Source organism: Camelina sativa, chromosome 20 (assembly GCF_000633955.1).
Source record: "Camelina sativa cultivar DH55 chromosome 20, Cs, whole genome shotgun sequence".
Classification (NCBI taxonomy): Eukaryota; Viridiplantae; Streptophyta; class Magnoliopsida; order Brassicales; family Brassicaceae; genus Camelina; species Camelina sativa.
Genome location: NC_025704.1, coordinates 3883739 through 3911726, shown reverse-complemented (window position 1 = coordinate 3911726; position 27988 = coordinate 3883739). Strand labels below are relative to the sequence as shown.

General features: G+C 38.8%; 9 protein-coding genes and 1 pseudogene across 11 annotated transcripts; 1 reads left to right on the top strand and 9 right to left on the bottom strand.

Moving 5' to 3' along the window:
* Positions 1376-4353, bottom strand: LOC104769152. Its single transcript, XM_010493299.2, has 6 exons — positions 4037-4353; positions 3380-3928; positions 2564-3241; positions 2365-2445; positions 2027-2236; positions 1376-1923 (listed from the first exon to the last, which is right to left on the bottom strand). Exons 1-6 carry the CDS (start codon positions 4257-4259, stop codon positions 1580-1582), a joined length of 2085 nt encoding a protein of 694 aa, XP_010491601.1. The 5' UTR covers positions 4260-4353; the 3' UTR covers positions 1376-1579.
* Positions 5364-7421, top strand: LOC104769151 (alpha-protein kinase 1-like). Its single transcript, XM_010493297.1, has one exon. It carries the CDS (start codon positions 5514-5516, stop codon positions 7107-7109), a length of 1596 nt encoding a protein of 531 aa, XP_010491599.1. The 5' UTR covers positions 5364-5513; the 3' UTR covers positions 7110-7421.
* LOC104769150 lies at positions 7959-9650 on the bottom strand (annotated as a pseudogene).
* Positions 9945-11561, bottom strand: LOC104769147 (succinate dehydrogenase subunit 3-1, mitochondrial). 3 transcript variants are annotated; one of them, XM_010493293.2, is made up of 4 exons: positions 11396-11561; positions 10935-11011; positions 10752-10833; positions 9945-10653 (listed from the first exon to the last, which is right to left on the bottom strand). In XM_010493293.2, exons 1-4 carry the CDS (start codon positions 11468-11470, stop codon positions 10237-10239), a joined length of 651 nt encoding a protein of 216 aa, XP_010491595.1. In that variant the 5' UTR covers positions 11471-11561; the 3' UTR covers positions 9945-10236. The 3 variants fall into 3 exon arrangements, with proteins under 3 accessions (XP_010491595.1, XP_010491596.1, XP_010491597.1); XM_010493294.2 differs by having other exon boundaries at positions 9945-10650; XM_010493295.2 differs by lacking the exon at positions 11396-11561 and having other exon boundaries at positions 10931-11001.
* Positions 11907-15034, bottom strand: LOC104769149 (heat shock 70 kDa protein 10, mitochondrial-like). The gene is made up of 6 exons (XM_010493296.1): positions 14786-15034; positions 14546-14622; positions 14380-14458; positions 13731-14297; positions 13019-13639; positions 11907-12744 (listed from the first exon to the last, which is right to left on the bottom strand). The coding sequence occupies exons 1-6, from the start codon at positions 14858-14860 to the stop codon at positions 12109-12111; spliced, it is 2055 nt and encodes a 684-aa protein (XP_010491598.1). The 5' UTR covers positions 14861-15034; the 3' UTR covers positions 11907-12108.
* LOC104769146 lies at positions 15147-17267 on the bottom strand. Its single transcript, XM_010493292.2, has 8 exons — positions 16954-17267; positions 16768-16860; positions 16524-16686; positions 16256-16435; positions 15984-16124; positions 15807-15889; positions 15627-15720; positions 15147-15538 (listed from the first exon to the last, which is right to left on the bottom strand). Exons 1-8 carry the CDS (start codon positions 17217-17219, stop codon positions 15449-15451), a joined length of 1110 nt encoding a protein of 369 aa, XP_010491594.1. The 5' UTR covers positions 17220-17267; the 3' UTR covers positions 15147-15448.
* Positions 17476-18306, bottom strand: LOC104769145 (thionin-like protein 2). Its single transcript, XM_010493290.2, has 2 exons — positions 17793-18306; positions 17476-17569 (listed from the first exon to the last, which is right to left on the bottom strand). Exons 1-2 carry the CDS (start codon positions 18082-18084, stop codon positions 17502-17504), a joined length of 360 nt encoding a protein of 119 aa, XP_010491592.1. The 5' UTR covers positions 18085-18306; the 3' UTR covers positions 17476-17501.
* LOC104769144 (putative protein TPRXL) lies at positions 18769-21532 on the bottom strand. Its single transcript, XM_019241694.1, has 10 exons — positions 21440-21532; positions 21089-21335; positions 20800-20859; positions 20592-20660; positions 20279-20500; positions 19834-20046; positions 19662-19750; positions 19329-19485; positions 19128-19246; positions 18769-18994 (listed from the first exon to the last, which is right to left on the bottom strand). Exons 2-10 carry the CDS (start codon positions 21111-21113, stop codon positions 18908-18910), a joined length of 1041 nt encoding a protein of 346 aa, XP_019097239.1. The 5' UTR covers positions 21114-21335; positions 21440-21532; the 3' UTR covers positions 18769-18907.
* LOC104769143 (uncharacterized protein C6C3.02c) lies at positions 21614-23134 on the bottom strand. Its single transcript, XM_010493283.2, has 5 exons — positions 23017-23134; positions 22668-22730; positions 22497-22580; positions 22242-22408; positions 21614-21988 (listed from the first exon to the last, which is right to left on the bottom strand). Exons 1-5 carry the CDS (start codon positions 23033-23035, stop codon positions 21890-21892), a joined length of 432 nt encoding a protein of 143 aa, XP_010491585.1. The 5' UTR covers positions 23036-23134; the 3' UTR covers positions 21614-21889.
* On the bottom strand, positions 24356-27750 carry LOC104772177 (KH domain-containing protein HEN4-like). Its single transcript, XM_010496820.2, has 6 exons — positions 27202-27750; positions 26564-27025; positions 25463-25732; positions 24872-25114; positions 24586-24668; positions 24356-24548 (listed from the first exon to the last, which is right to left on the bottom strand). Exons 1-6 carry the CDS (start codon positions 27748-27750, stop codon positions 24356-24358), a joined length of 1800 nt encoding a protein of 599 aa, XP_010495122.2.

The following is a 27988-nucleotide window of genomic DNA, read 5'->3' as shown; positions in this document are numbered from 1 at the left end:
AAGGATTCGTCAGAGGTTTGGTGACTAATCAGAATCGTCAGAATCATAATCAGAATCGTCTTCACTTGGAATAAAGCCGATAGGATATCCACCAACAGCTAAGGTATCCCAAAGCCAAACTTCACGTACAGTTGCAACCAAATCCTCTGATGATGGAGGATGAGGCAGTGCCAAGAAAATATTGTGGGGCTTGTGATCTTTCAAAAACCTAAGAGCCCTCATGAACTGAGTCTGTTCTGACACGTCTCCAATGATAAGCAACAAGTTTATTTTTGAGTGGTTTTCGCCTGCCTCGCATAACAGGTCCCACTAAAATCTTTTTACGTCTCTCATCTTCAGCTTCTGGAATATATATATAATAAACGCAGATCATCAAAGATACAGAAGAAGATGGTAAAACTGAGGGAGAGAGAGAGAGAGAGAGTCTTCACCTTTAGAGTCACCTGAAGATGCGTGCATCAAAGGAATATAAGGACCGCTAGGCCTACTATCATCCGTTAGAAAATAATCACAATATGCCCTAAATTCTAGAATGTGTGTAGTTGGATGCCCAATATCCGAAAGGGATTTTTGGACGTTGTTCCAAATATCATAACTGTCAAGACCTTCAGGGATCGGGCATGCCTTCACGTCCCAGATTATAACTGTTTTATTAACGTCGCCTACGAGGCCGAGATGTATAATACAGTTACAGTTATGAAGAGAGGCAAAACAAAACAAAGAATAAAAACACATCTAACGCTTCATCAAGGGCAACAAACAAATTTCGAGTTACAGATAGATAGATAGAGATCTTACTGAAGGATACAAACATGGTTTCGATCGGACGGCAAGAAATTGTCTACTCGATAGAGAGAGAGAGAGAGAGAGAGGAGATTTAGGTTTTCGATCTGTTCGGAGCAGCGGTGTGACTTGAGTGTCTTTTTAAAATGCTAAGGTTTGAGTATATAAAAATGTTTTGTGTTGCTTGTTTTCGATTATTTATGACAATGGAAGTCTATAAAAAAACTTCTGAGTATTTTACATTCCAATCCCATCATCACATCTCAGACTATCATCCCCTATTTTGAGATGTCCCCCACAACAAGCATATCTAACTTAACCGGTTGACATAACCAATGAAATTTAATCTATACCAGTCTAAACCAAAACTTATACAATCTCCAATAACATGTCTTTATCTACTCTCTTTACAAAGAGGAGAATGAGATATACATTCGAGTAATGAACAAAATGTTATTTATTTATTTATTTATTTCACATCTAGTTTCTTTCATTTTGACTATACCTTACGAAAAACAAGATCCAACCGCAGAACAAGAGCTACCGCATTATATAAAAAAAAAAGGGAACTTAATATATTATTCTGCTTTCACTTGCAAAATTTTCTTCCATTGTGACTATATATTTTCATGAGAGGGAGATATTGGATAGCAGAGTTTTTATGCAATAAAATGAAAGAGTAACTAGGACGAGAAGAGACCGACATCGAAACAAAAGTTAAGAAAATAACCCTGAGTAGCTCCACAATTTTTCTCTGCATATAGATAGACTTCAGGGCTACGCACAGACAGACACCTTATGAACTACTTGCACTACAAGTATTGTCAACACCTTGTGAACTTTCGCTTTGGGCAGCATCAGCAGCATCAAGATGGTCTACTCCAGTTGATAAGTATTTCCAAAGCCACCATTTTTTTACCGCATAATCTCTCATGACTAATGACTTTTGAGGCTGTACCAAGAGACATGTGAAATGTCTATATTCCAACCGGACGAATGCCTTGACAAACTCCCTGTAATCATCATCATCTCCCACGAAGATGTCCCCAAGGATAAGCATATAATTTGCAGGTGGACGATTCTTAATTGCCCAGATTAGAAGGTCCACTAGAAGCATCTCAAGTCTCGCAACTCTATCTCCTATAATAATATTATATAAACCGATCGATATCGAGAAGAAGTATACATAAGTATTAGAGAGAGGAAAAAAAAAAAAGAGTATTACGAGATTTAAGGAATTAACCTTCAGCAAGTATGATCTCGAATCCGGGGTCGGTAGAAACATACTCGTTAAAATCATCATTGGTCTGATTCATATAAGCCCTGATGGATACCTCACCGTTGTAACCCGATTTCTTAAGTGACTGTCTAATGTTTTGCGTAACACTGTGACCTTCAGGCATAGGGCAATCCACGACGTCCCAGAAAACACATGTCTTCTTAGTCTTAGTGTCTGCATGCAATAGGGAAAAACAAGAGATGAAGCAAATGTAAAGCACATCTAACGCTAACGCTTCATCAAGGCCAAGGAGATTGGCAATAAACAACAGATATATAGATAGATAGAGAGAAAGATCTTACCAATGAAGTGAGGCATGTAAGAAGAGCGTGTTGCGGCTTTCACAGTGTTTTTATTAACCGAGGGAGATATTGGATAGGAGCCTTTCAAAACAAGAAGAAACCGAGTTTTATGCAATAACATGGAAGAATGACCAGAGACGAGATAGACATAGAAACAAAAGCCAGATATAAATAACACCCCGAGTACGTAGCTCCATACCTTGTGAACTTTGGCTTTGGGCAGCATCAAGATGGTCTCCCGCAACGCTAACCGTACATGTATTATTGTCAATATCTTGTGAACTTTGGCTTTGGGCAGCAGCATCAAGATGGTCTCCCCCAACGGTAACCGTACAATTATTATTGTTAATACCTTGTGAACATTCGCTTTGGGCAGTAGCATCAAGATGGTCTCCTCCAGCGCTAACCGTACTAGTATTATTGTCAATACCTTGTGAACTTTGGCTTTGGGCAGCAGCATCAAGATGGTCTCCTCCAGCGTTAATTGTACAAGTATTATTGTCAATACCTTGTGAACTTTCGCTTTGGGCAGCATCATCAAGATGGTCTCCTCCAGCGTTAACCATACAATTATTATTGTCAATACCTTGTGAAGTTTCACTTAGGGCAGCATCATCAAGATGGTCTCCTCCAGTTGATAGGCTTTTCCAAAGCCATTTCGTTACCGCATACTTCATCACTACAGACTTTTGAGGCTGTGCCAAGAGAGACGTGTAACGTTTCAAGGTGACAAATGCCCTGACGAACTCCCTGTAATCATGATGATCTCCCACGAAGATGTCCCCAAGGATAAGCATAAAATTTGCAGGTGGACGATTTTCAATTGCCCAGATCATAAGGTCCACTAGAAGCATCTCAAGTCTAGCATCTCTATCTCCTGAAAATATATATATAAACCGATCGATATCAAGAAGAAGCACACATAAGTTGAAAAAATATATATATATATATATATATAAACCGATCGATATCAAGAAGAAGCGAGTATTAAAAGAGATTCAAGGGAATTAACAACCTTGTGGAGCAAGTAAGATCTTGAATCCCGGGTCGGTAGAAGCATACTCGTTGAAATCATCATTGGTCTGATTCACATAAGCCCTGATGGATACCTCACCGTTGTAACCGGATTTCTTAAGTGACTGTCTAATGTTCTGCGAAACATCCCTAACACCACCGTAACCTTCAGGCATCGGGCAATCCACGACGTCCCAGAAAACACATGTCTTCTTACTGTCTGCGTTCTTACAGGACAAGTCGATATGCCTCGCAAGGCCCACATTTGGAATGGGAGAGAAAAAACGAGGAGGTCCTCCCAGCGATAGGTTTTTCCAAAGCCAAAACCCACTTACTGTATCAAGGACCTCCTCGGATGATGGAAGATGAGGCAGTGCCAAGAAAACATTGTGGAAATTCTGATTTTTCAAAAAGATGAGAGCCCTTCTGAACTGGTGATGTTCTGAGATGTCTCCAACGACGAGCATTATGTTTACTGGTGTGTAATAGAATTTGGCTACAAATGCTAACAATTCCACTAAAATCTTTTTACGTCTCTCCTCTTTAGCTTCTGAAAATAAATATATATATAAACGCAGATGATCGATCATCAAAGATACAGAGAAGATAGGTAAAACTGAGAGAGAGAGAGAGAAAAGGAGAGGGAGAGATTCTTCACCTGAAGGTACGTGTATAACTTGTACAGTACTACTTCCAATTTCACCAATGAACTTAAAAAAGTCGAAGTATGCCCTGATTAGAACATAACCCTCACCCTGATGAAGCGACTCATTCACGTTTCTACAAACATCGGAAGCATCTAGACCTTCTGGGATCGGGCATTCCTCCAAGTCCCAGATGACTACTGTTGAACTGGAGAGCTTGACGGGGACATCAGACATGGTTTCGATCGGAGAGAGAGCGAGAGAGAGAGCGAGAATTTAGGTTTTCGATCTGTTTGGAGCGGCGGAGAGACTTTGATGGTTTTTTTTTTTTTTTTTTTGGTTACTTGAGTTGGTTTATATGTTTCGGATATTGCATCGATTCCATTTTCCTGAATTGGTGATTTTGTGTGCATTTATACTATGTTGTGCCTAGACCAATCAAATAATAAAAAAAATCACATAGGTATTTTCATCATTTGACAGAAAAATACATATATATAAGTCTTGAGGAAATGATAAAATGTAAGACATATCACAATATTTCAAACCCATGAAATATATACTAGCAAATAGTGAAGAAGTAAAGAGAGAATTGTTACAAAATTAGGAGCTAGCTAGGAGGTGGCAAATAAAGCAGGTTCAGAAACAATTGAGCATGCAATGAGATGGATCAGTTCACTCCACCTAGGAGATATACAAAAAAGCTTGTGACTTGTCAGACATGGATTGGAAAAATTTGACAAGAGTCCGTCCTTATAAAAGGCATGCAGAGATGGTTTCTTTCTCCTCCATCATATAATAATAGAGTATTACCATAGTCTATGTTGATTTGGTATTGTTGACTTGACTCCCTTTAGAACAATTAATAATCAATGTTGCAGTTTAGTCCGTTTTTATACTACTAATTAAGTTTTGTTTCAGTTGAATCCGAGAAGATAACAAGTATGAATGATTGGGATTGAGTTTGTCTTGGGATATGCTGTAATTTTGAATGTAGAAGAGGAAAGTTTTGAACTTTGAAGCAAAGATCACGTGGTATTTTGATGACTCTCAGAAATAATTATATACAGACATCATATGATTGATATGGAGCTTAAGTATAGATTAATCATAAATCAAAAACTCAAAAACTGTGGGCTGTTGTCTCTCTAATCTATCAAACACGCTATTAAAACACACTAACTGGCCCCCACAAAAATGCCGCAAAAGTCCAGCTAAATCAATGGACTTTTAGCTAACCTCACAACCCCGTCACCTCAATCCTCATCACTTCCAACCAATACTTTACTCCCACGTGTAATCAACCAAAAGAGTTCACGCCAAAACCACAAAACACTATCCTGTCACGTTAGCCTTTCCCCAAAAACCACCTCCGTGATAAAATAGCCCTCTTCCTCCTCCTAATCCTAGTCCTCTCCATTTCTACTACTCTCTCTACTAGATTTTTTATTTTCATGGATTGAATCATTGAAGCAAACGAAGAAAAAAAAAATGGATAAATTCTCGTACAACTCGTATCCAGATTCAGCTGAATCATCGCCTAGATCTCGCGACGTCGAGTTTGAGAATCCACCGCCGTGGGAAGACCACCAGCAGCAACAACAACAGAGCTACAAGGTGAAGCTCATGTGCAGTTACGGCGGAAAGATCCAGCCGCGTCCACATGATAACCAGCTTACCTATGTTAACGGAGATACCAAAATCATGTCCGTCGATCGCGGCATCAGATTTCCCTCTTTGGTCTCCAAACTCTCCGCCGTCACCAGCGGCGGTGGTGGTGGCGGTGATGGAGGAGGTGAGATATCGTTCAAGTATCAGCTTCCAGGTGAGGATTTAGATGCGTTGATCTCGGTGACTAACGATGAAGATCTGGAGCACATGATGCATGAGTACGATCGATTGCTTCGTATGTCATCTAAACCAGCTCGGATGCGTTTGTTTCTCTTCCCTTCTTCTCCCAATATCTCCGGTGGATTTGGCTCTGAAGGTTCGACTAAATCAGATCGAGATACGCTTCTTAATCCTATCCCTAGCCGACCTGAATCGGAGAAATCTGTTTCCGCCGCTGATTTTTTGTTTGGATCGGAGAAATCAGCAGCTCCGATTCCTCCGTCTCCGGTTAAGGTGCCTCAACCGGTACAGGAACCGGCGGTGCTCGAACCGCCGATGTTCGTAGATCAACGGATGTTACAGCCGGATCACGGCGTTAATCCGGCGGAGATTCAAAGACAAATCCACGAGTTTCAGAGGATTCAAATCAGAGATCAACAAGAGCAACAACAACAACAACAACAACAACAAATGCTTCATCAGAATCAGCTTCATCAACAACAACAACAAGAGGCTATACATCAGAACCAGCTTCTTCAACAACAACAAGAGGCTATGCATCAGAATCAGCTTCTTCAACAACAGCAGCAACAAGAGGCTGCTATGTACAGAAGAAAAAGCGAAGATGAAGGCGGAAGATACTTTTCTCCAACGTACGCTCAAAATCCGGCGGCGGCGACGTCACAGAATCAACAACCTCCGATTGGGTACTGGCAAGGAAACAACAACATCCCGGGGAACGTATACGCAACCACCACGTCACAGAATCTACCGGAGCAGCAGCAGCAGCAAGTGTATATGATTCCAGCTCAATCACAATCTCCAGGGACAATATACCAAAGCGTGATGAGACCACCGACGGTACAAGGAAGCTATTACCCACCTGTGCAGAGAATGCATCCTCATCCTGATGCATACATGGAGCAGCAGAACCAATCAGGTTACAACGTGGTTCAACCACAGCCACCGTATTCAGGTGGTCCACAAGTTATGACTAGTGTTGGTGGTCCCCAAGTTATGACGAGTGTTGGTCCAATAATGGGGTTACAGGAACCGTATTCACAGATGGGGAAACCTGTGTACTACACAGTGGCTGGGGATGGCATGATGGTTCAACCACCACCACCTCAGCCTCAGCAGCAGCAGCAGCAGTACCAGGGAGTCGGTCAACCGGTTAGTGGTATGACTGATCTGAGAACCGGACCGGATGGGAAAGTGGTTAACATGGCTGCACCAAAAGTAACAGATTCGGTGTGAAAATTGAGCTGATATCATTATCCCATCCATATCTCCCCAAAAGTATTTTATAATATCTGTAAAAGTGTTTTGGATCAAATTAGAATCTGGATTTATGATGAATCAAAATTCAAGATTCAAGCACTTTTTCATGTTTTTTATTTTATTTTGGTAACTTCTACTTCTTTTTGAGTGAGTGTTCTGTTTTAACTTTTTTAAGTATGCTTTTTTTTTTGGACCTTTTCGTCTCCTGTCTCTTGTTCACCCACCCGTTTAGTGGTGTATAAACATTGTTATCCAATTCCAAATTTGTTTTATGTATCTTTAAATTCACTCCCACTGAAACAAGATTCAGAGAACTAGTAATCCATTTGTTTCAATATGTACTTTGTACAGTATATTGTTCATTGCATGTGGTCCGAAATCGAGAGGTTAAATAGTATGGACATGTGTTGTTGGAAAAAATAGGTGTGTTAGGTGAGAAAGCATTGGATGATGTTAAAAAGAGACAGACTTGCTCTCACACTTAACTAACTAATACACCACACATGACCCATACTTGTCATATCATTTCATTTTAAATAATTTACTAAGGGACAATCATTATATATAGTCATCACCATTATGATTATCATCATCTCAAGTCTTTGTCCTTATTATTTTGTTGGCAAATTAATTACAAGTCTCAATCCAAAAACCAGGTGTCCATATAAAAAAGTTATCTTGTCTTTGTCATTCGGATTCAAATTGATTTCCTTCTTCCCCTTGCTCCCAAATTTGTCTTATCAATTTTATTTCTTGTCTCTTTACATCATTAATGGATGTCAATCAGAGTTGTCCAAAATTTTGTTATGATTATAGAAAAAATAATGAACAAGCTGCAAGACAACTATTTTGAAGTGTTGGCATAAAATAGTAGGTGTCTATTAGAACCCAAAACCAAAAACCCCAATAAAAAAAAAAACGAAAACCTTAACACCACTACGATCGACTAGACAATGAAGAACCATCAGAAAACTAACCTAAACAAAAAAGTACCTAAAACACTCGATTCATATGTATCAAGAGAAACTAATCACTCCATCCCTCAATTTCTTCTTGAATCACTCTCAGTGTGTTCTTCCCATGTCCAGTCTTCATCTTGCAAAAGTAAGGCCTCAGCTTCTCCAAAAACTCTTCAACAATGAAGTCATTTTTTTCTCCTTCATCACCTTCAACGCACACTGTGCCACAAAGTTGCCAAACTTATCATTCGCCATTTTCACCCATTCTCCATCATTCCCTCTAAACTCCTCCAACACTTTCTCTCTCGCAAAAGCAGACTTGAGACACTTCTCCACCACATAGCTTCCTAGTCTCTCCTTCGCCAACCTAAAGAAACTTCCACGAAGTCTCTCGGCTATTGCAGCTGTTGCACCAGGGTTCTGAAGTGTCAGAAAGTTCTGAACAACGTGTGTTCCATAAGGGTCAAAAGCTAACCAATCCGCGTTCTTGACGACGCACTCGAAGATTAGGTCTCTGTATTTGCCTCTGATCTCTTGAAACACATCGTTTAGGGCAAGGCATCCGGTTTCTAGCCTAGCGAGGTCCAGAGTATATTCGTACGTGAGCCTGTAGAGATACTCCTTCCTGGTTTTATCGACGGCTCGTATCGCGGGGATGATCAAGCCACGACCGCACCTATCAGTCATGAGCGAGAAGAAGTTCATGCAGACGGCGCGGAATATGAGATGGTCTAAGACAGGGCTGCGTCTAAAGAGGGCTCGCAAAGCAAGTGAGCCGTATTGGCTCGCCGCCAAATCAAGAAAAGTGCAGTTGTTCTTGGTTAACAATGATCCAATAGCTGACAAGTGGCTCTCCCTCTCAGCCGTTGGATAGGTATCGAGACGTTGGAGGAACTTTTGGAACTCAGTGAAACGTTCTGCACACGTCATCATGTCCAAGAGTTCTGATAGAGAGTTACGATCTTTGACTTCTACGCCGGGGCTCACGAAACTCTGAGAAGAAAAGAAGGGTTTGGCGGAGTTTGATGATCCGGAGGAAGAAGCACCTGGTTGGATCATCCTCGTCGGAATGAACGGAGGAGCGTTAACGTTGAAGCGATCGACGGAGATATGACCAACGTTATAAACGTTGACGTTGGGGTGGTTGTTGTTGCTGGCTTCTCCTGGGTTGTAACAGTTATAGTTGCCATAGAGATTAAGATTCTCGAAAGCGGTGAAAACAAGATCGTTGCCCCTATCGTTAGGCATAGGGTTTTTGCCATTGTCATTCGACATAGCTTGGATTGCAAGAAAACAAAGAATGCGATCTGCTAAAGAAGAACCAGAGGGTTCGAGGGTTGAAAAAAAAGAAAAGAAGATATTGTATGTTGCAGAAGTGTTTGCGTGGGTTTTTATTTAAAGAATAGGAGCTTGTGTATTCAGGGTTGTAAGAGGAATCGCAGGAGCTATAGAGATGCGAGCTCTGATCCTAAAGTCTTTTTCTTATCGGATGTGGAAAGGTCTTCCTTTTTCGGTAAGGATTTGAAATATAAAAACTCGGTACTGTATCAATAAAATAACTAACAAACTAGAGAAAAAGATTCTTGATATTGTTTGGTTTTTGCATTAAAAATTTTAAAATCATCACTGCAAATAAAACAAAATATTGTAACTAAATCTCTTTTGCGATTAAGAGCGTGAGTACTGCACTACTGCATATTGTTAAAAGCCAAAATGAGACATTTACTCAATGGTTTATGTATTGATATGTAGAACCAAAATGCAAATAGTTTTAGCAGCAACTATGCCGTCTCATGGTCACCAAATCCAATTCATAGATTGGAATAACAACAAGCCAATCGAAGAACATATATATGAAGTTGACAAATTTTATGAAAACTTGCAGCAAAAGAGTATAACGTAGAAACAGAACCCTGGGAAACATTTATTACATGATTTTAAACCCCCTTCAAAAAGATCCGAGAACAAAGAAAAGCAAACAAACAAAGCCTTAAAAAGCCTAAAATCCATAAACAGGTGTTAAATCTTTGCCCTTCTCAAGACAAGAGTTTGACAAATGTTTCTCGTCTCTTTATTAAATCTTGTTCATCTCAAAAGGAAACTTTTACTGGAGACTTTGGCTGGCTTCACTGAAAGAGCTTTATTTAATGGGTCAAGAGTGAGTGAGTACTCTTGACAGTATGGTAAATCGCAGCTAACGCAGTAACCGAGGTGATGATTGGAAGTTGCTGTTGTGTATGGTAAAGGACTTGGTAGAAACTTGGGTAGGTGAGGCAAATCATACCCATTTTCAGGTAGAGAAGGTAGCCGGCGAAAGTGACTCCAGTCAAGTAAACCCCTGAGATTCTGTTGAAGATGGATAACATGGAGTTCATCTGAGGCTGGTAAACGGGAAGGTGAGGAGATAAAGGGCGAAAGCTTTGGGGTTTCGGTTCCTCGTGTGTTGCCTTTATATCCGCTGAGATTGTAGAGAACAAACGTTTCGATGATCCCACATCAAGAGTTCGGAAAGATCGAGTCAATTGAGCTCCAACGATTGCAGTTTCAGTAGCTTTTAACTGCTGTGAATCACCAGGCAAAAAGTATAAGTTAAGCTGCTCTTAAACATTACAAAAGCAGAAATCTAACAAAAAATGTGGACAAAGACAATATTTTGCACCTCTCTCTCCTCTCTAATGGCATTGCTTGTGGTGTTAGTGCCCAAACCAGTACCAAGGATGTCATTCACAACAGGTTTCGACCTATAAAAGAAGAAAACATGTCATAGTTAAAAAAAGAAAAAGACAAGTCTACAGAGTTGATTCTAATAAGGTATTATTATTATCATCACAAAGAAACAAACCCGAAAGCTCTACACAAACTTGCATAGTTATGACCAGTGTATGAACTACCAAATGAAGGTTGAGCATTGCCAGCAAGCTGCAAAACAAGAATGTTTCAGAAACATGGAACTAACACTCTTCTTCTTCTTCTTCATCATCCCAACTAAAAGTTTTCTCAATCAATCAATCAAAAGGGAAATTGCTAACAGTCTTAAGAAGATCATTCCGGGTAAACAGATTCGTATCTACTTCCCAACACAATCTCATATTTTCTCAATTTTTTTTTGTGTATATGAAAGGATTAAAACACATAAATCTACAGATGGATATATATGAAGAAGAAACTAAGCAGAGCTCACATTAGGGTAAATCATGAAGAAGCAAAGACGAAACTAAACGAATCCCAATTTTTTTTTTTCCGATCTACAAAATAATTTCACCAAAGAGAAAGCAATCAACGAGTGAATAAATAATAACATACAGATTTGTAAGCAGAGAGAGGCGCAGAGACGACGTCGCGTCGGCGAATCGATCGGAAAAGAGCCGTGGCTGCCATGTTTTACAGATTCGGATCAGTGCTTTTCCTGCGAGAAAAATTCGAGACAACCAAACCAAACAAATGATCTCTCGATTAAATCAACCCCAAATTGCATTGTAAAATCTCAATCAAACTAAATTAGAGGGTAATTTCGTAAATTACAAATACTCCCAAAGTTATCCGCACGTTTTACAATGATCATTCAAACCTCTGATTCGTTTAGCGGGTCTTCGGTTTAAACTGTTTGGGTAAAAACTGTTGATCATACATTCCCATTATTATTTAGTTTTTGATAAATTGTGAAGGTCATGTTTCTCAATGATCCACCCTTTACTTTTGGTAATTTAAATAGAGATCATAACATATATAATCCGGTTTGGATTTGTAGTTTCTCCACCACTTTACTTGCCAATATTTTTGGTATGATGGAAGTTAACAAAATCTAGAAAACACATTAACATAACAAAGGTTTTTTTTTAGCAGAAAAACATTAAGTTTGGTTCCCTGACAAAAGCTTATTTCAGAAACAGATCCATCGCTCGCTCTTCTAAAGGCAAAAGTTCCTTGGACATAGAGAACCCACACCATCATCTAATCCTAATCTCTTAAAAAAAAACCCCAAGTGGCAAGAATTTACGAAATTTTAGTTACTCTCTTCACTTTTTCACTTCCTCGTACTCTGCCTCTTGAGCTTGATCACTGCTGCCTCCCTCAGAAGATCCTCCTCCTGGTGCAGCGCCGCCACCTGAACCACCAGTCATGTGCTCTCCAATCTTAGAAAGAGTTTTGTTTGCTGCCTCCAACTTGGCCTTGATCTCATTGACATCATCCCCAGACGAAGCGCTCCTCAGATCCGCCACTGCGTCTTCAATCTCCTTGGCAACTTCACTTGGGATCTTCTCTCTGTATTCACCAAGACTCTTCTCTATGCTGTATATTGACGTGTCCGCTGTGTTCTTGGTGTCGATCAACTCTTTTCTTTCTTGGTCTTTCTGAGCATGCAACTCTGCTTCTCTCACCATCTTCTGGATATCATCCTCTGAGAGCCCACCAGAGGACCGGATTGTGATCTGTTGTTCTTTACCAGTCGTCTTGTCCTTGGCGGAAACAGTGACAATGCCATTGGCATCAATGTCAAATGTCACTTCGATCTGAGGAGTCCCTCTTGGACCTGGTGGAATTCCTACTAGATCAAATTCTCCCATGAGCTTGTTGTCTGCTGCCATTTCACGCTCACCTTGAAGCACCTTGATCCCAACTTGAGTCTGATTATCGGCTGCAGTTGAGAACACCTTCAAAGGAATAAAATGAGAGAATCAACATTTTGGCAAAAAAACTTGACCAAAATAATGGTTGCTTTGGATAGCTTATCAATTAGGAATCAAATTAAAAACAGTAGGAATCAATGCCGAGAGGAGTAACCCGAGCATGCCTTGCTAAGACACTACATATCAAACTCACATAGCTTCCTCAAATCACCCTAGTTTTGTCTTACTCCAATGTAATCGTCAGGGATCCCCTAGTTAGTAATTTTCCATCAAAAATATCAAAATTTTACGGGCATACCTGACTCTTCTTTGTGGGGATGGTTGTGTTTCGGCTGATCAGTCTTGTAAAGATCCCACCAAGTGTTTCAATACCGAGTGATAGAGGTGTGACATCCAGAAGCAACAATTCTTTGACATCACCACGAAGGATACCACCTTGAATAGCAGCTCCCATAGCAACAGCCTCATCAGGATTAACACCTTTGCTTGGAGTCTTCCCAAAGATCTCCGCAACAATAGATTGTACCTTGGGGACACGAGTCATTCCTCCAACTAGAAGAACCTCGTCAACTTCCTTGGCACTTATGCCGGCATCCTTGAGACAGTTATTGCAAGGATCGCGGGTCTTCTCAATCAAGTGATTCACCAGACTCTCAAACTTTGACCTTGTTAGGGTGATGTTGAAATGCTTTGCTCCAGATGCATCAGCTGTGATAAATGGGAGATTAATTTCAGTTTGGGAAGTCGATGACAGTTCAATCTTTGCTTTCTCAGCTGCTTCTCGAAGCCTCTGCAGAGCAAGTCTGTCTTTGGAAAGATCTATTCCCTCAGTGTTCTTGAATTCATTCACCAAGAAGTCTAGCAGAGTGTTATCGAAATCCTCTCCTCCCAAGAAGGTATCACCATTGGTGGCTTTCACCTGCAAAGAAGCAATTTAACAATTAAGAAAGATCCCTACAAAAAACAGAGAAGACAACAGATACATAAAACCAATTGGGAGATAAATATACCTCGAAAACCCCATTGGAAATCTCCAAAACAGATACATCAAAAGTCCCACCACCAAGATCAAAGACAGCAATCAAACCCTCCTTGTTAGTCATTCCATAGGACAAAGCAGCAGCCGTGGGTTCATTTATGATTCTCTCGACATCAAGACCAGCAATTCTCCCAGCATCTTTTGTTGCTTGCCTCTGAGCATCATTAAAGTAAGCTGGAACAGTGATAACAGCCTTTCTGACTGACCTTCCAAGGTAAGCTTCAGCTGTCTCTTTCATCTTAGTCAACACAAACGCTCCAATCTGACTAGGAGAATACTGCTGACCATTGGCTTCAACCCACGCATCGCCATTAGGTGCACGCACAATCTTGTAAGGCACCATCTTCATTTCTTTCTGTGTTTGTGGATCATCGAATGGTCTCCCAACCAAACGTTTTGTTCCAGATATTGTGTTCAATGCGTTAGTGACAGCTTGTCGTTTGGCTGGTATACCCACAAGAAGCTCCCCTTTCGGGGTGAACGCTACAACTGATGGTGTGGTTCGAGCACCTTCAGCATTTTCAATTACTTTGGGATTCTACAAATCAGATTAAAACACACACAAAAGTAAGCTCAAACATTCCTAAATAAAACCTAAACCATAGAAATCATCAACTCACCTTCCCCTCCATGACTGCAACACAGGAATTAGTAGTACCCAAATCAATACCGATGACATCACTCCCAGAAGGCTTTGAGCTGAACCAAATAGAAGAAAAAACATTTAAAACAGAAACATAGCAAGATCTTGACGGCGCTATCAAAATAGATGGAGAAATCAATTACCTAAATGCTCTGGCTAAGCTTCTCAAATTCTGACCCAGATACGAACTGTTCACCGACGTTTTCCCACTGCTCGTCAGCTGCAACAAAATTAGACCAGATCAGGCCGAGGAGAACCCACAAACACCATTTTCCAGTAAGAACGAGTCAAAATTGGATCATGTAGTTAGCTCACATGGAAACTCCGATTACGTGTACAGATCGTGTAAAGAAAGAGAGAGAAAAAAAGCTAGAGAGACTTACGACTCTGTAAGCTGAGAAAGGAACGGAAGCGACTTCACGGCGTCGGAATGAGCGGAGGAGAGCTGCGGTAGCCATAGTTTTTTGAAATTCAAGAGGTGCTTAGATCAGCTAAGGAAGACGCAAAATGATGCGGATGAAATTGGGTGTTTAGGGTTTAGGGTTTTTCAAGGTAAAGAAAGTTGTTTTTCTAGAGGAAGATGGAAGCTTCTAGATGCTGATACTTCTCGACGTCGACGCCCCCAAGTCTAATTTTTGCTCTATTAAATAAACTTAAAAGAAAAATATAGACGATGTCGTTTTTGAGCTCAAAATACGTGAAGACCAAGCACAAGGAGATTCTGTTGCCACGTGGAATAAGGAGTAGAGAGTACAGTATTAAAAATTTAGGAAGTAGGAGGACCGAATAACAATTTGTTTTGTAAAATTAGTACACGATCGAAAGTATTACACATCTTGAATTTTAGGCCGTTCGATCTAACCGCCTTAACCATAGCGGTGCCTAGACCAAACTAAACCAAAATCATATTAACAAAAAAAACTGACCCAAAATTACAATCCGGTTTAGGCTACCCTCTTCTTTCTGATCACCAAACTTGTTATGTAGTCTTCAACTTTGGACTGTAATTTCAGAGAGAGCTTTAGATTGGCCGCAGAGGAGTGCTTTCATGGTGGATTCTTCGAAATCCATTGATTATATTCATCCATTCTTATGATAAACGAGCTTGATCTAGATGTTCCACCTCCTCCATAAGCCTTTTCGAAATTATAAAAACATATATAAGTCTAATTGATCACTAAAACCATTAGAAAACAAGATGTTGCAGTCATAAAACAAACAAACCTTGGCAACTTCAGATGTATCAGTTATATCATCAGTACTTCTCAAGCACATTTTCAGATTGTTCCTTTGCATAAATGTAACAGCTCCTATTGGCCTGATATCAAAGAGATGTTACCAACCCCTACTATACCCACAATTCTTCATTACAAGCAAAAAGTGTCATAAGGAAATTAAATTTACCTCAGACCAGCTGCAGAACTTTGTAGACTAAGTAACTTGCCAAGTTCATCGCTTAGATGATTGTTACCGTCTGCGCGAATTCCCTATGCGTAAAAACAAAACATAGTCTGTCTCAATCAGTGATTTTACGAAACGAAAGAGGATTTTTGATGGAACGAAAGAATAAAAACTAATTACCAAACACTCTCCATATAACCCTCTTCCCAAACTGATCTTGCAAGCTCTACTCAACTTTAGCACTTTCTTTGCATCAGTAAGCCGAGATGAAAAATATGAACTCCCATAAGCAATGAGATCCGCCGAACTTATTCTTAGCAACTGTAATAATATAGAGACATAATTCACTAATGAATGGTATAAAGACATGCTCAGATTCAAGAAAACTGATTTTGACAAGGGGAAACAATATGTAAAGGCAAAGTATGCCAAAAATCATCAGATATTCAGACCTGTTCGTACATGTAAGGATTGGTGATACAATTGAGCCTTGAGCGCCAATCCTTAAGACCGAAGCTGAATGCTCTAATATCTGGTAACCTCCAACGTCGAAGATCAATATCTTCAATATAATCAAGAACTAATTCAATCCGAGCTTTGTCGTCTACACTTAGCAAACTGAGAGCTTCTACCTAGCCAATAGATACAAACATATGACTTTACAGTAAAAAGACTAATCAAAGCAGTGTCATTTACTCATTAATCATTGTCCTGACTAACCTCAGGAGATCTTTGATCTGTGAGTTTACTGGAGAAATACTCATACACAGCCTTTGAGCTACTCGTTTCAGTATCAACATTAATCTCAAGCCTCTTCTTGTGCTCTTCCTTTATCGAGCCAATCCTTGTCAATGCCGAGTTCCGATGATCAAAGCATATGATCCTAAACCCCAAAGAACCAAAATTAAACCCTCAAAGGACTTAACTTTTAATGAAACCATAACATTTATAAACTGAACCATACTCGCAAGCTGTTTTCCCGCAAGCAAAGTCTTTCGGAACAACAAAATCGAGCAGATAACACCTCTCGAAACCCTCCAAACACAGATCTTCAACCCTATAAAGTTTAATTTCCAAATTCACAGTTACATCAAAAACGATAGAACTCAAATCCTATTGAAATTGGGTCAACTGGTGAGAAAATATTGACCTAAAGGGTACGACGGAAGAAAAGGGTAAGATGAGACAGGGAATACGGAGGCGAGAGTGGTAGAGATGAGCGAAGAGAGCAGAAAAGGCGCCGGAGAAGGAAGGGTAATTGTATAGCACTAAGTTTGGTACTTTCTCTTCCAACGCATTAGCTATGGCTTCGAGCGCCGCATCAGATCGGAAACTACGGTTAGCTTCGAATCGAAGTTTTTTACAAGAGTCATAAACCGCCGGGAGAATTCTCCCGGAGAATTGCCGGAAAATCATCGATTGCTGCGATTTTGGTCGGGGGTTTTAGTAATACTAGAAAATGCTACAAAATAAAATTAAGCTAATGTATTTATTTTATGTGTTATATGGTATCAAACTATCAATTGATTTTTTTTCTTCTCTAATTTAGCTTTTTATTTTCCTTCAATATCAATTAATTTTCTTTGTAACACAAATATGTAGAACTGAAAAAAAATATTCTTTAGATTTAAATATTAAATTAATACAAAACAAATGGTTTATATTTAAAAAAAAAACATGAATGATCGTAGAATAATATCACTTCTCACATTTCTTGGTACACTTGTTTGAGCATGATTCCACACAAGCTGATACTCTTTTCACATCTGTCCATAACACATAAACACCAACCAAAAACCATTAACCATAATGTCAATTAAAATACATAATATCAAAATCTCATATATATGGTTATCCATTTGAAGAATAAGAAAAATGAAGGGGAAAAAACATAAAATTGTAGTATATTTATGCTTATGTAACAACCATTCCTAAACACCGTTATGATTTAAAGAGGATAAAACAAAGTATAACAGAATTAATGCTTACTTGGATTTTGGAGGGAAGAACGAGGAACACAATGCGATGCACAACCGAGTTTGCAGAAATATTCAGAATCATGAATTATTTTGGAAGAAAGAGATGGTGGTTGAAGACAGGTTTTCATACACTTAAATGGACACTTTAAAAACTCTAGAAACCTTTCCTCATATTTACATTCTCTAAGACAAACTGGATAACATCGTCGATTAAATGGGATAGCCTCTGTTTTAGTCATAAGGTTCCCTATGATCATGACTAATGTTATAACAATCAACATTGTCATTCTTTTGCCCTCCATTTCTTTTCTATCTAGCTAGATGATACAACTTTCTTTAATTTCCTTTTTCTTTTTTTCTTCTCTAAATAATGAAAGTGTAGTTTTGTAAGTTGTGAATGCTGGTTGTGTTAACATGGTCTGTTTATATAGTGAATTAGTCATTGTGTATTAGTACTATCATTTCCATATTGAGCCACAAATTAGACCGCAATCTCTGATTTGTGATAAGGACATATAGTGGGAAATCATTTCTTCATTAATTGCTTTGTTTAGAATTTGGAGATCTTATTATATAATTGATAATGATGATATGAATATACCTGTTTATATTGGACCCAATAAGAGAAATTATTTATAGATTGTTTTGTTTAGATCTCTATCTAATTGATAATGATGATCGAGTATACATGTTTATATTGACCTAATAAGAAAAATTATTTATAGAATGTTTTGTTTAGGATTTGGAGATTTCTATCTAATTGATAAAGATGATCGAGTATACATGTTTATATATTGACCTAATAAGAAAAATTATTTATAGATTGTTTTGTTTAGGATTTAGAGATCTCTATCTAATTCATTAGGAAATTAGTAATGATGATCGAGTATATATGTAAACAAGTTTATGTATGTACAGTACACATACTTATTCGCCCGTTTATTTGTTATATTCTTTCAATACCCCTAATGTTCTTGGAAACTCCCTACTAAAAAACCACGGCAGAATCCATCTTCTGATTATGATAAAAACCCAGAGTCACTTTGATGACAAACTTCAAGAACTATTTGATTAAAAATAAGTAACAATGACTAACGGGAAAGAAAAAATAAATTAAGCCTTCAACTAGGAATCAGAATTCTTCTTGCACCGAGACAACATGTTCATGTAAAGCTGGCACTTACTGATGTCTGTTCCAAATTCGTGGAGGCACTACACACAAAAAAAAAAAAGCTTCGTAACATTAGTCTAGAGTAACAAAAAACAGAGTCTTGAGTACTCAACGTAAGTCTAGACTAATTGTGAATATAGCAAAAAGGTTGGAATATTTGTACTCTAGACTTACATTTTGGAAAGTTTTGTCTTGAGTGTCACATGAATTAATGGGAACTGCTACGGGAGCTGCAACAGGGGCTATAGAGGCAGCCTGGGAGACCAACTCGGTTCCTCGTGGGCACAACACAGCTGCGGATTTTAACCAAATCATTATCTATAACTAAAAAGGGTTTAAAACTTATTGTAAATAGAGTTAAATTAAAGTGAATACCTCTAGCAAAGATTAGAAACCGAGATTCTTTGACGCTACTAGCCGGATCATCGCCAGCCACATCGTACAACTTGAAATCAGAATTCTTCTTGCATTGAGACAATGTGCTCATGTAGAACTGACACTTACTGATGTCTGCTTCATACTCGTGGAGGCACTACACACAAACAAGAAAAGCTTTGAATATATTATGATTCAACAATAAAAGAACGAAAAACAGAATCCTGAAGTAAGCCTATCTACTAGCTAGGTTCATTTTGAATAGGCAGAAGTCTGGAAACATATCATTATATATGTGTGAACAGAGATTAAAAGATAGGGAAGCTAACTTACATTTTGGAAAGCTTTGCTCTGAGTATCACATGGACTAATGGCAGCTGGCAAAGGGTTAGAGACCACTCGGGGTGCTGGACACAATAGAGCTGCGGATCAAACCAAATCATTATATAAATAGAAATGTTTAAAATCATCCAAGAAAGGCAAATGGAATAGTTAAAGCGCCTACTTTGAACCGTGTTCCTAAACTGAGTTTCACCATGGCTAGTAGCTCTATCCCGATCACTGCTACTCGCCCGATCATTGCGACTAGCCCGATCGCTACTAACCCTACGCATACTTCGAAGTATGCTATGAAACAGAGAATATTCATCTTTATCGCTTTTTGCTCTGTGTGAATCACCATCTCTACTAGAACTATACGTGGGCGTAGTAGATCTTTCTGCACAACCAAGAAAACAAATTGTAAATGATCACATGGATAAGTGTAAGCGATCTAATGTAAAAATACTACCATGGTGAGATGGAAGACGAAGAAAACAGAAAATGACATAATAAGAAGTGTCTTAAAAATAAAAGAAAAATTAGTTTGAGCTATTTGAACAGTAGTCTTTGAAAACTGACATTGTCTTTTAAAACACAATTTTTTTCAGATGTGCTACTGAAGTATATACCAGTATGAGAAGATGAACTGCGTGCAGGTGCAGGTGGAGGAGCAGAGGATGATACAGATGTAGATGCAGGTGCAGGTCGAGGTTTAGGTGAAGAGCGAGGAGCAGAGGCTGCTACAGGTGCAGGTCGAGGTTGAGGTGAAGAGCGAGCAGTAGAAGATGCTGATGAAGGTGCAGGTCGAGGTCGAGGTCGAGGTGAAGGGCGAGGAGAAGATCTGCTGCTGCCTGAACAACCAAGAGACATCATTCGATTTCATTAAAACAACAATAACCGTTGATCCATGAGAAATAATATCGTAGAAAAAATGAAATTTACCAGAAGTGTCACGAGATCGGCTGCGTGAAGCTGCTGGACGAGGGCTACTACTAGAGGAAGATCTTCTTTCTACACAACCGAGTTGGAAAAAAAGGAACATCATTACATAATATAATAAACAAGAAACATATAAAGAGCATAGACTATTGTTAAATTTTGATTCTAAAGGTATGAAGAGAGCTTATAATTTCCAAATAAGTTTATTTACCAGTCCGACGCGGCGAGGGCGAGCTACGGGATGAGGATGAGGATGAGGATGATGATCTTGCTGCACAAACCGAGATCAACAAACTTTTAAACCAAAATAATTGCTCAATCGATCGACAAACTATCAACTCTCGAAGATTTAACACAAGAAGCATAGGGGTGAAGAATCATCGGAAACCCTAGATTTGGTGAAGTATAAACAAAAAAATCTAACATATGTACAGGACAGACCCAAACGTCTTCAAAACCAAATTCAACATCTGAAATATGAAAGAAAAAAAAAGTCTCACCATCTTCATGTCTGCGTCTAGGCATTATGAAATTTTTGGGTGAAGAATTATCCGGCGATAACCAAATCTTTTTCTAGAGTCAAACAAATCTAGCTAAGCAGATATATAAGTATATTTAAAAATGTACACTGTGACACGTGAGATATTTGATCTTCCCCAACACAACACTTGTGCCCCAAGCCGAGAAAACATAGGGCATTGTAATTAAGAAAGTATTGTTCAACAAGCAGCTTGCAGGGTACGTCAACTGCATACAAACAATTCAACTAATTTATCTTAGATGTTATTTGCCCAATGGTTTAGAAAATCAACTGCTAAAATAATTGAGCTTTTGAAATGAGAGAATTTAACTCTATATATATACTAAAGAGTTTAAAGTTGCTGAGAATTTTGAAATGTTGCCGATCTCATCACCACCAAAACCATTGTTAGTTACCGTCGTTTTCCTCTCAACCCGGCTATCCAGTTGAAATTAACGCAAACAGAACAGGCATTAGATTTGACAAGTACTGTATACTGTACATCTAAAGATAAGAAACACAGTCTTGAAACAAAGCTGGAGAATGAATGACACAAACAAACTCCAATAAGTAGGTTTCAGCAATTAGAATATAGTTTTCCATTGCATTTTTCATCATTAACATAAACGATCCCATACAACCAGTTAAAAAAAAACACATAACAGATCCCAAATCTTTCAACAAGAAAAGGAAAACCATCAGAGACTTCAACTACTAAATATTAAAGACACCAGAACTGATCTTAGCGCAGACTTCTCGACTAGTTGATGCGGAAACACACTTATGCAGAAATCATGGAACCAGAATTCTTCTTGCATTCACTCAGCATGTCCATGTAGTACTGGCACTTACTGATGTCGCTTCCAAAGTTGTTGACGCACTACACACAAACAATAAGATGATAGCCAATGTCAACCAGATTACCTCGTATACACATACACTAGTATTCATCAAAAATCAACAAACAAACTATAAACAATCAACACAAGACCAATGTCGATCTAGCTACTGATTCACATTCAACACTAATATATATAAACAATCACTAAGCTAGGTTTTTGAAACAAATGCTCAGAAAAGATTGGTATCAACAAAAGAGGATAAAGAAAGTGTTAGTGTTATTATTAGCTTACATCTTGGAAAGCCTTAGACTGGATGTCACAAGCACTCATGCTATTGGCAACAGGGGAAGCAGGGGCAGCAGCCTGAGAAGCAACGGTTTCGACCTTAATGGTTCGTGGGCCGAACACAGATTCAGCAATCCTGTGTCCAAATGCGTTTCCAGTACCCCAAGCCACACCTAGTTTCCAAATACGCAATAGCTCATAAGAAACCAAACCACTAATCAATGAAACAAAATGCTTTTAAATCAGATAAAAGCACATTACCATCAGCTATGGTTGAGCCAAGACTGCCAAAGATACCAACACCACCATTAGGCTTAGCTGTTGCTGGAGGAGGAGCACTTTTAACTGATACCCCAGAAAAAAACAAACCCACAATTACATAACAGAGCAAATCTACAAATCCTACACACTTGGATTATTATTAAAATATACCAGTTTGAGGAGGAGGGCTTCGTACAGATGTAGAGCGAGGAGGACGATACCCACCAGATCTTCCTGCACACAAAAATTTAATAAACAAAATCAATTTCTTACTCGCCACCACAAAACATAAACCCTAAAAAAAATGTCGTGTTCATCAACCCTAATCTCGCTCAGGAGACTAAAATATTCTCTAACCGGAAGATATAACCCAAATTGCAACATCAAAGGAGATGAATTTCATAAACCCAGGAACAAAACCTAGACTAAAAGCATTCGCAAATGCAAATGCAAATGCAAACCCTAAAATTCCGAAATGTGAAAGGAAGAGATCTGAGAAATCGGAAAAGAGAAAACTCACCGGAGCCACCACGAGGCATTTTTGAATCTCAGGTGTTGTTGAAGATTAACTGAAGAATTTAATTATCCGGCGAAAGCTTTACGGTATTTTACGACCTAGAAAAAATAGATACCTGACCGGCGAAATGTACTTTATAAGAAGAACACGAAATAATCAGATGTGGTGAAGACCACGGGAAGATTTACACGTGTCCACCTTTTGTTGGTTACAACTTGCGAATCGAACTCTCTAGATGAGAATATTCCCCCTTGCCCGTCACGTTTCTTGCTCTCCAAACCCAAATTTAGTTTCCTTTTTTTTGTTTTTCTCCGGAAAAAAAGATGAAATTAAATACGGCGAATTGGGCTTTGACTGGCCCATCAAAAATTCAACCCTTGTTGTGTTTTAGTCAGTGTTCAAGAAAGCGGTCTAGGCGCTCGCCTAGGCGCCGTCTAGGCGCTAGACGCTCAACAGACGCCTAGATGATCGCCTAAACCGCTTAAAATTACATTAATTTAATTTTAATATTTATTTTTGATTTTTAACTATATATATTTAAATTATCAAGTTTTATATATGTATACGTAATTATAAATGTTTATATGTTGTTAATATAATTTAAATAAATGTGTTTTTCTTAATTTTGTTTACAATTTATAATTTTTTTCTTTTTCTAACATATATTTATACATAATTTGATATATATAATTTTTTATGTTGTAAACGCCTAAACCGCTTAAAACCGTCTAAGTCCCGATTAGGCGTTCTAGTCGCTAGGCGCTGGATCACCGCCCAGTTTCTTGAACACTGGTTTTAGTGTATTTTTATTTTCCACTTTATAGAAACGTTTTTAATGTTTGCATTGATTTACTTTACACGTACTGTAACCGAATCCCAAACTAACGAAAACTAGAAGAACTGTTTTATCAAAAGTTCACAATGTATGAAAAAGCTTTCTTTCAGAGGCTTAACACAAAAGCTTCACTTATAGACAAACTGTACAGAGAGTCAAAAAGATCCCAAACAAGAAAAAGAAATATTTGGGTTCTAGTTTAGGTTGAGTCTTATTCTCATCGATGATGATTATACCCGTAGAAAAGGGCGAGAAGACGGTCATGAGCTGATTGGATTTGATCAGGTGTCCCAGTTATGGAAATGATCCTTTCACTTGTTCCTAGACGAGATTCAAGGAGTATGACTCTCGCACCTGATATCTGATTAGAGAACATCCAAAAATGATAAGGTACAACTCTGTTTTTCAAGGTAGCCTAAATATATCTTGATTATGAAAATAATATTTTGGCCATTTTGTATCTAGTACCTAAATTATAGTAGTACTCTAAACGATTTTATGAAGTAATCAAGGAAAGATTTTGTGTGCAGAATATGGGTTACGAACCTCACACAGTTCCTGTAGACGAGTGTGACCATTATGTCCATCACCAAACACAGAGTTCACAGCATTCTCTGAGACTCTATATTGCACAGTTTTATTTGTAACGTTGGAAGCTCTGAGTCCACTGCAAAAACACCGATTTTTAGAATAAGGACAATGTTACTCTCTCATAATCTATCTAGCTGTTATGTTACCTGTAAAATCCAAGGTCATCCCTTGTAGAAGATAATCCTCCACTGCCATCATATTCATATACACCTCTTGGAGCAGAAGGTGTCTGTATTCATTTACTATGTATATCAGCTTAAGAAACCAAACTTAAATTTTAAATTGTGAAATATATATATATAGGATTGATGAGACTCTGCATCTATTATATATGTGTAGTAGTTGTACAGAATTCATCCTCTAATCCCTCAGTGAGCATCCACAAGTGGTTTTGTTATGTGAGAAAGTAGAGAGAAAGAGACGAAGACATACCCGTGACGCCCACAACCCATATGGATCAGCTTGACTTGAGTAATGGGAAGCATCATTGAGATCCATGGTTGACAACCGACCAAAATTTAGAGCCGTGGGACTGACCCTATTGGGAGATGGATCTTCTGGTATAATACAAGGATCAGCATCAACAGGCTCGAAAGAATGAAAGATAAGATTCTCTCGTAGCCTACTGGTGACTTGGTTTATAGCTTCTTTTACATTTGAGAACCCTCCTGAAATCTATGTGGAAAGGAAAATATATATAAGGCATACAGCAAAATAAAACGGCAATGCTTACGGAATCAAAAATAAAAGTTGCAATTCATAGAGCTCTTTAGAAAGTATGTTAGTTATCAAGTACCAACTTTTACGTTGTTGCCTTGTTGGTACAGTTCAAAATAGAAAGCTACGTTGTTGAAGACGTACCAATTTTTATGTACCCCTTTTTACAAATATAAGACTTCAAATATCAGTTACTCAATGCAGCAAATCATGAGAAGCATGTAAGCTAGTTATAGAGGCTACCAAGCACTACTATAAAGAGATTACCAATCAGAGTTACAATAAATATAAGGAAACTTTTAGTACCTGCACAACTTGATCGGTGTTCTTTGGAACACATTTTGGGTTCTGCTCAACCTCCAATACTTCTATTTTAGCCCCAGTTCCTTTTTGTATCTTAGAGGCTATACAACCATCTCTTCCCACAAAACAATTAATCTTATATGTGCGGACCACAAGCCGTGCAGTAATAGATGACCTTACGTCAAAATCCTTTGTTTCAGTGGCAATCTCATATATTCGAGTGAAAACAAGGATCATAGCTCTCTGGGCTGGGGAGTTTTTGTCTTCAGGGTCCTGCATGATGAACATATATATTGATAAAAGAAAATAAACTATAGCTAGAAGATATGAAAAATGAGAAGAGTCGAAGTCAACCTCTGATGAAATAATTGTAATTAAGCGTTCATCACAGTCAGCAAGTATATCCCCCATAAATATGGAGGTCCCTGTGTTAATTCGAATATCCCTGAGAATGGTACCAGCTTTCCCAATAACACCACCAGCACTTTCTCTCGAACAAAGTATCTTAAGAACCAGGTATATTCGTTTCCCTGGTATAGAGGTAACTTTCCTTTTGGTTGCAGTACTGCGGAGCTTTTCGGTAACATGGTAAATGGCTCCTTTCACTTGTGGTAACTTTCCTGAAATCTATTGTAAAAGGAAAGAGACACTTAAAAAAATTACGGTGTATTTAATTCTCTATAAGAGTTTTACTTGAAGGCTTCAAAGTGGTGTACCTCCACAACTTGATCGTGTTCTGAGACACATTTGGGGTTCTTCTCAACCTCCAATATATTCAAAGAAGCGCCAGTCTTTTTTCGCATTTCAGAAATTGTACAACCACCTTTTCCCAGCAAAAATCCAACCTGATATGGACCGACCACGAGTCGTGCAGTGGTATATTTATGTGCACTGTCTAGCATTTTTTCAGTGGGAATATCGTATAGTTTGTTGAAAACAAGGAATATAGCTCTCTGGGATGGGGAGTCTTCGTCTTTAAGGTTCTACATGATGAACAAGCAGCAAACAAACATCAACCAAGAATAATAAAATTAGATAGAACAAATTAAGTAAACAGAGAACAGAGAGATATGAGAATTAAGAGGTAAGCATGCAAAAACCAACCTCTGATGCAGTAATTGTGATTAAGCGTTCATCACAGTCAGAAAGTGTATCACTCACACTTATGGAGGCATCTCTCACATTTTGAAGAGTCTTGATAACAGAACGAGCACGAGCACTTTGTTTCGGACAGAGTATCTTCAGAACCACATTTCGGATATCATCTTCTGATTCTTGAAGAGGCTGCTTAATGGTGACAGGGTGATTCTTTGAAGCAGAGTTAATGAGTCTGTGATCAGAAATGCGGTACTGTGAAAGAGAATCTATCCTTGGCTGAGTGATTGAACCAAAAGCCCTACTCAGGGCATCTCGTGGAAGTGGAACCACATCCATAGGCCTGCGTAAAGCATCGGGAATCGCCTCAGTATGCTTGTGCAAAGACGCCATAGAAATCGGCTTACATGCTTGCATGCGACTGGATATGGATACTAGAGCTTTCTTCACTGCCAAAACTTTTCCTTCGATCTGCCACATTTGTTAGGACGTCCACTGATCAGCATGAGAAAGTAAAAATTCTGATATCTACATAACAAATTTGACTAGTACACAGTTCTTTCAAAGAACAGTTGCTAAATACTGAAAAGAAACTAAGTGGTACCCTTATCAAGAAAACAAAAAAACTGAAATCAAAAGTTCGATACCTTCACCATCACGTCATCAGGCTTTGCGCAACTTGGCAAATCATGTGTGCGTATTTCAACATTACAACCAGTTTCTCTCCATATCATCTCCAGCAACTCACCACCCTTACCTATCACAGTAACCACATGGCTCCCTTCTAATAACATCATCACTGAGACCGAACTAATAGTCCTGAATCCGACATTTAGAGCTTCGAAAACCCTAATCAACGCTAATTGTGCTCTGGAGACTTCAACTTCTTGTTCTTGAGCCTCCTTCTCTCTGTTGCTAGCGTTATTAACAGTAACACCTAAGTTTAACCTAAACGTCGAACCTACATAAGCGAGAATCGTGATGACTCTGTACTGAGAATCAAGAGGAGCCTTCTCGAACCAGATTCTGGATTTCGTTGATTCTTGAAGCTGATGAATCACTCTTCCAGATATTCCGATTCTTCCACCGGCCTGAGACACGTCGCATAGAATGCGAAACACTGCATATCCTGCCGGAGGTGCCGTTAACGACTGCGGCGGCGCACGAGCGGTAGATTCGAACTTCTTTCCCTCCATTATTTCTTTTTTCTCTCTCTAACGACACCACTCCTTGATGAAGAAAGAATGAAATCACCAACGGTTTTGCATACGGTGTCGTATTATAAGGACTGGGGATTATTCAATAACCGAATCGGACCAATGAACGGTTTATATTTCTATTTTTCGAATTAACTCGAACCGAGATAGACCGAATTAATGTACATCACAGGTGAAGACGTCATCAAATTCGAGGAAACCAAAAGGGTTAAGAATG

Bases quoted from the DNA above. Each gene is read 5' to 3' on its own strand.
- LOC104769152 (XM_010493299.2), bottom strand. From the start codon at position 4,259: ATGTCTGATGTCCCCGTCAAGCTCTCCAGTTCAACAGTAGTCATCTGG. The intron at 3,929-4,036 runs GTGAAGAATCTC...ATTTATTTTCAG, and splicing joins AGTTATACACGTACCTTCAG to AAGCTAAAGAGGAGAGACGT. The intron at 2,446-2,563 runs GTATGGAGCTAC...TTGTTTTGAAAG, and splicing joins CCAAAGCCAAAGTTCACAAG to GCTCCTATCCAATATCTCCC.
- LOC104769151 (XM_010493297.1), top strand. From the start codon at position 5,514: ATGGATAAATTCTCGTACAACTCGTATCCAGATTCAGCTGAATCATCG.
- LOC104769147 (XM_010493293.2), bottom strand. From the start codon at position 11,470: ATGGCAGCCACGGCTCTTTTCCGATCGATTCGCCGACGCGACGTCGTC. The intron at 11,012-11,395 runs GTATGTTATTAT...CTTGTTTTGCAG, and splicing joins CTCTCTCTGCTTACAAATCT to CTTGCTGGCAATGCTCAACC. The intron at 10,654-10,751 runs GTGCAAAATATT...GGTGATTCACAG, and splicing joins CCATTAGAGAGGAGAGAGAG to CAGTTAAAAGCTACTGAAAC.
- LOC104769149 (XM_010493296.1), bottom strand. From the start codon at position 14,860: ATGGCTACCGCAGCTCTCCTCCGCTCATTCCGACGCCGTGAAGTCGCT. The intron at 14,459-14,545 runs GTAATTGATTTC...TATTTGGTTCAG, and splicing joins AGCTTAGCCAGAGCATTTAG to CTCAAAGCCTTCTGGGAGTG. The intron at 12,745-13,018 runs GTATGCCCGTAA...ATTCCTTTGAAG, and splicing joins TCCCCACAAAGAAGAGTCAG to GTGTTCTCAACTGCAGCCGA.
- LOC104769146 (XM_010493292.2), bottom strand. From the start codon at position 17,219: ATGATTTTCCGGCAATTCTCCGGGAGAATTCTCCCGGCGGTTTATGAC. The intron at 16,687-16,767 runs GTATGGTTCAGT...TTTGGGGTTTAG, and splicing joins TGCGGGAAAACAGCTTGCGA to GATCATATGCTTTGATCATC. The intron at 15,890-15,983 runs GTAATTAGTTTT...TTTTACGCATAG, and splicing joins GGTTATATGGAGAGTGTTTG to GGAATTCGCGCAGACGGTAA.
- LOC104769145 (XM_010493290.2), bottom strand. From the start codon at position 18,084: ATGGAGGGCAAAAGAATGACAATGTTGATTGTTATAACATTAGTCATG. The intron at 17,570-17,792 runs GTAAGCATTAAT...TGTTATGGACAG, and splicing joins TTCTTCCCTCCAAAATCCAA to ATGTGAAAAGAGTATCAGCT.
- LOC104769144 (XM_019241694.1), bottom strand. From the start codon at position 21,113: ATGCCTAGACGCAGACATGAAGATG. The intron at 20,501-20,591 runs GTAAATTTCATT...TTGGTTGTTCAG, and splicing joins CCGATCTCGTGACACTTCTG to GCAGCAGCAGATCTTCTCCT. The intron at 18,995-19,127 runs GTAAGTCTAGAG...TTTTGTGTGTAG, and splicing joins AAGACAAAACTTTCCAAAAT to TGCCTCCACGAATTTGGAAC.
- LOC104769143 (XM_010493283.2), bottom strand. The intron at 22,581-22,667 runs GTATATTTTAAT...CTGGGGTATCAG, and splicing joins AAGCCCTCCTCCTCAAACTG to TTAAAAGTGCTCCTCCTCCA. The intron at 21,989-22,241 runs GTAAGCTAATAA...GTTTGTGTGTAG, and splicing joins AGTCTAAGGCTTTCCAAGAT to TGCGTCAACAACTTTGGAAG.
- LOC104772177 (XM_010496820.2), bottom strand. From the start codon at position 27,750: ATGGAGGGAAAGAAGTTCGAATCTACCGCTCGTGCGCCGCCGCAGTCG. The intron at 25,733-26,563 runs GTTGGTTTTTGC...TTCATCATGCAG, and splicing joins TCACAATTACTGCATCAGAG to GACCCTGAAGACAAAAACTC. The intron at 24,669-24,871 runs GTATGTCTTCGT...AAATGAATACAG, and splicing joins ATGGGTTGTGGGCGTCACGG to ACACCTTCTGCTCCAAGAGG.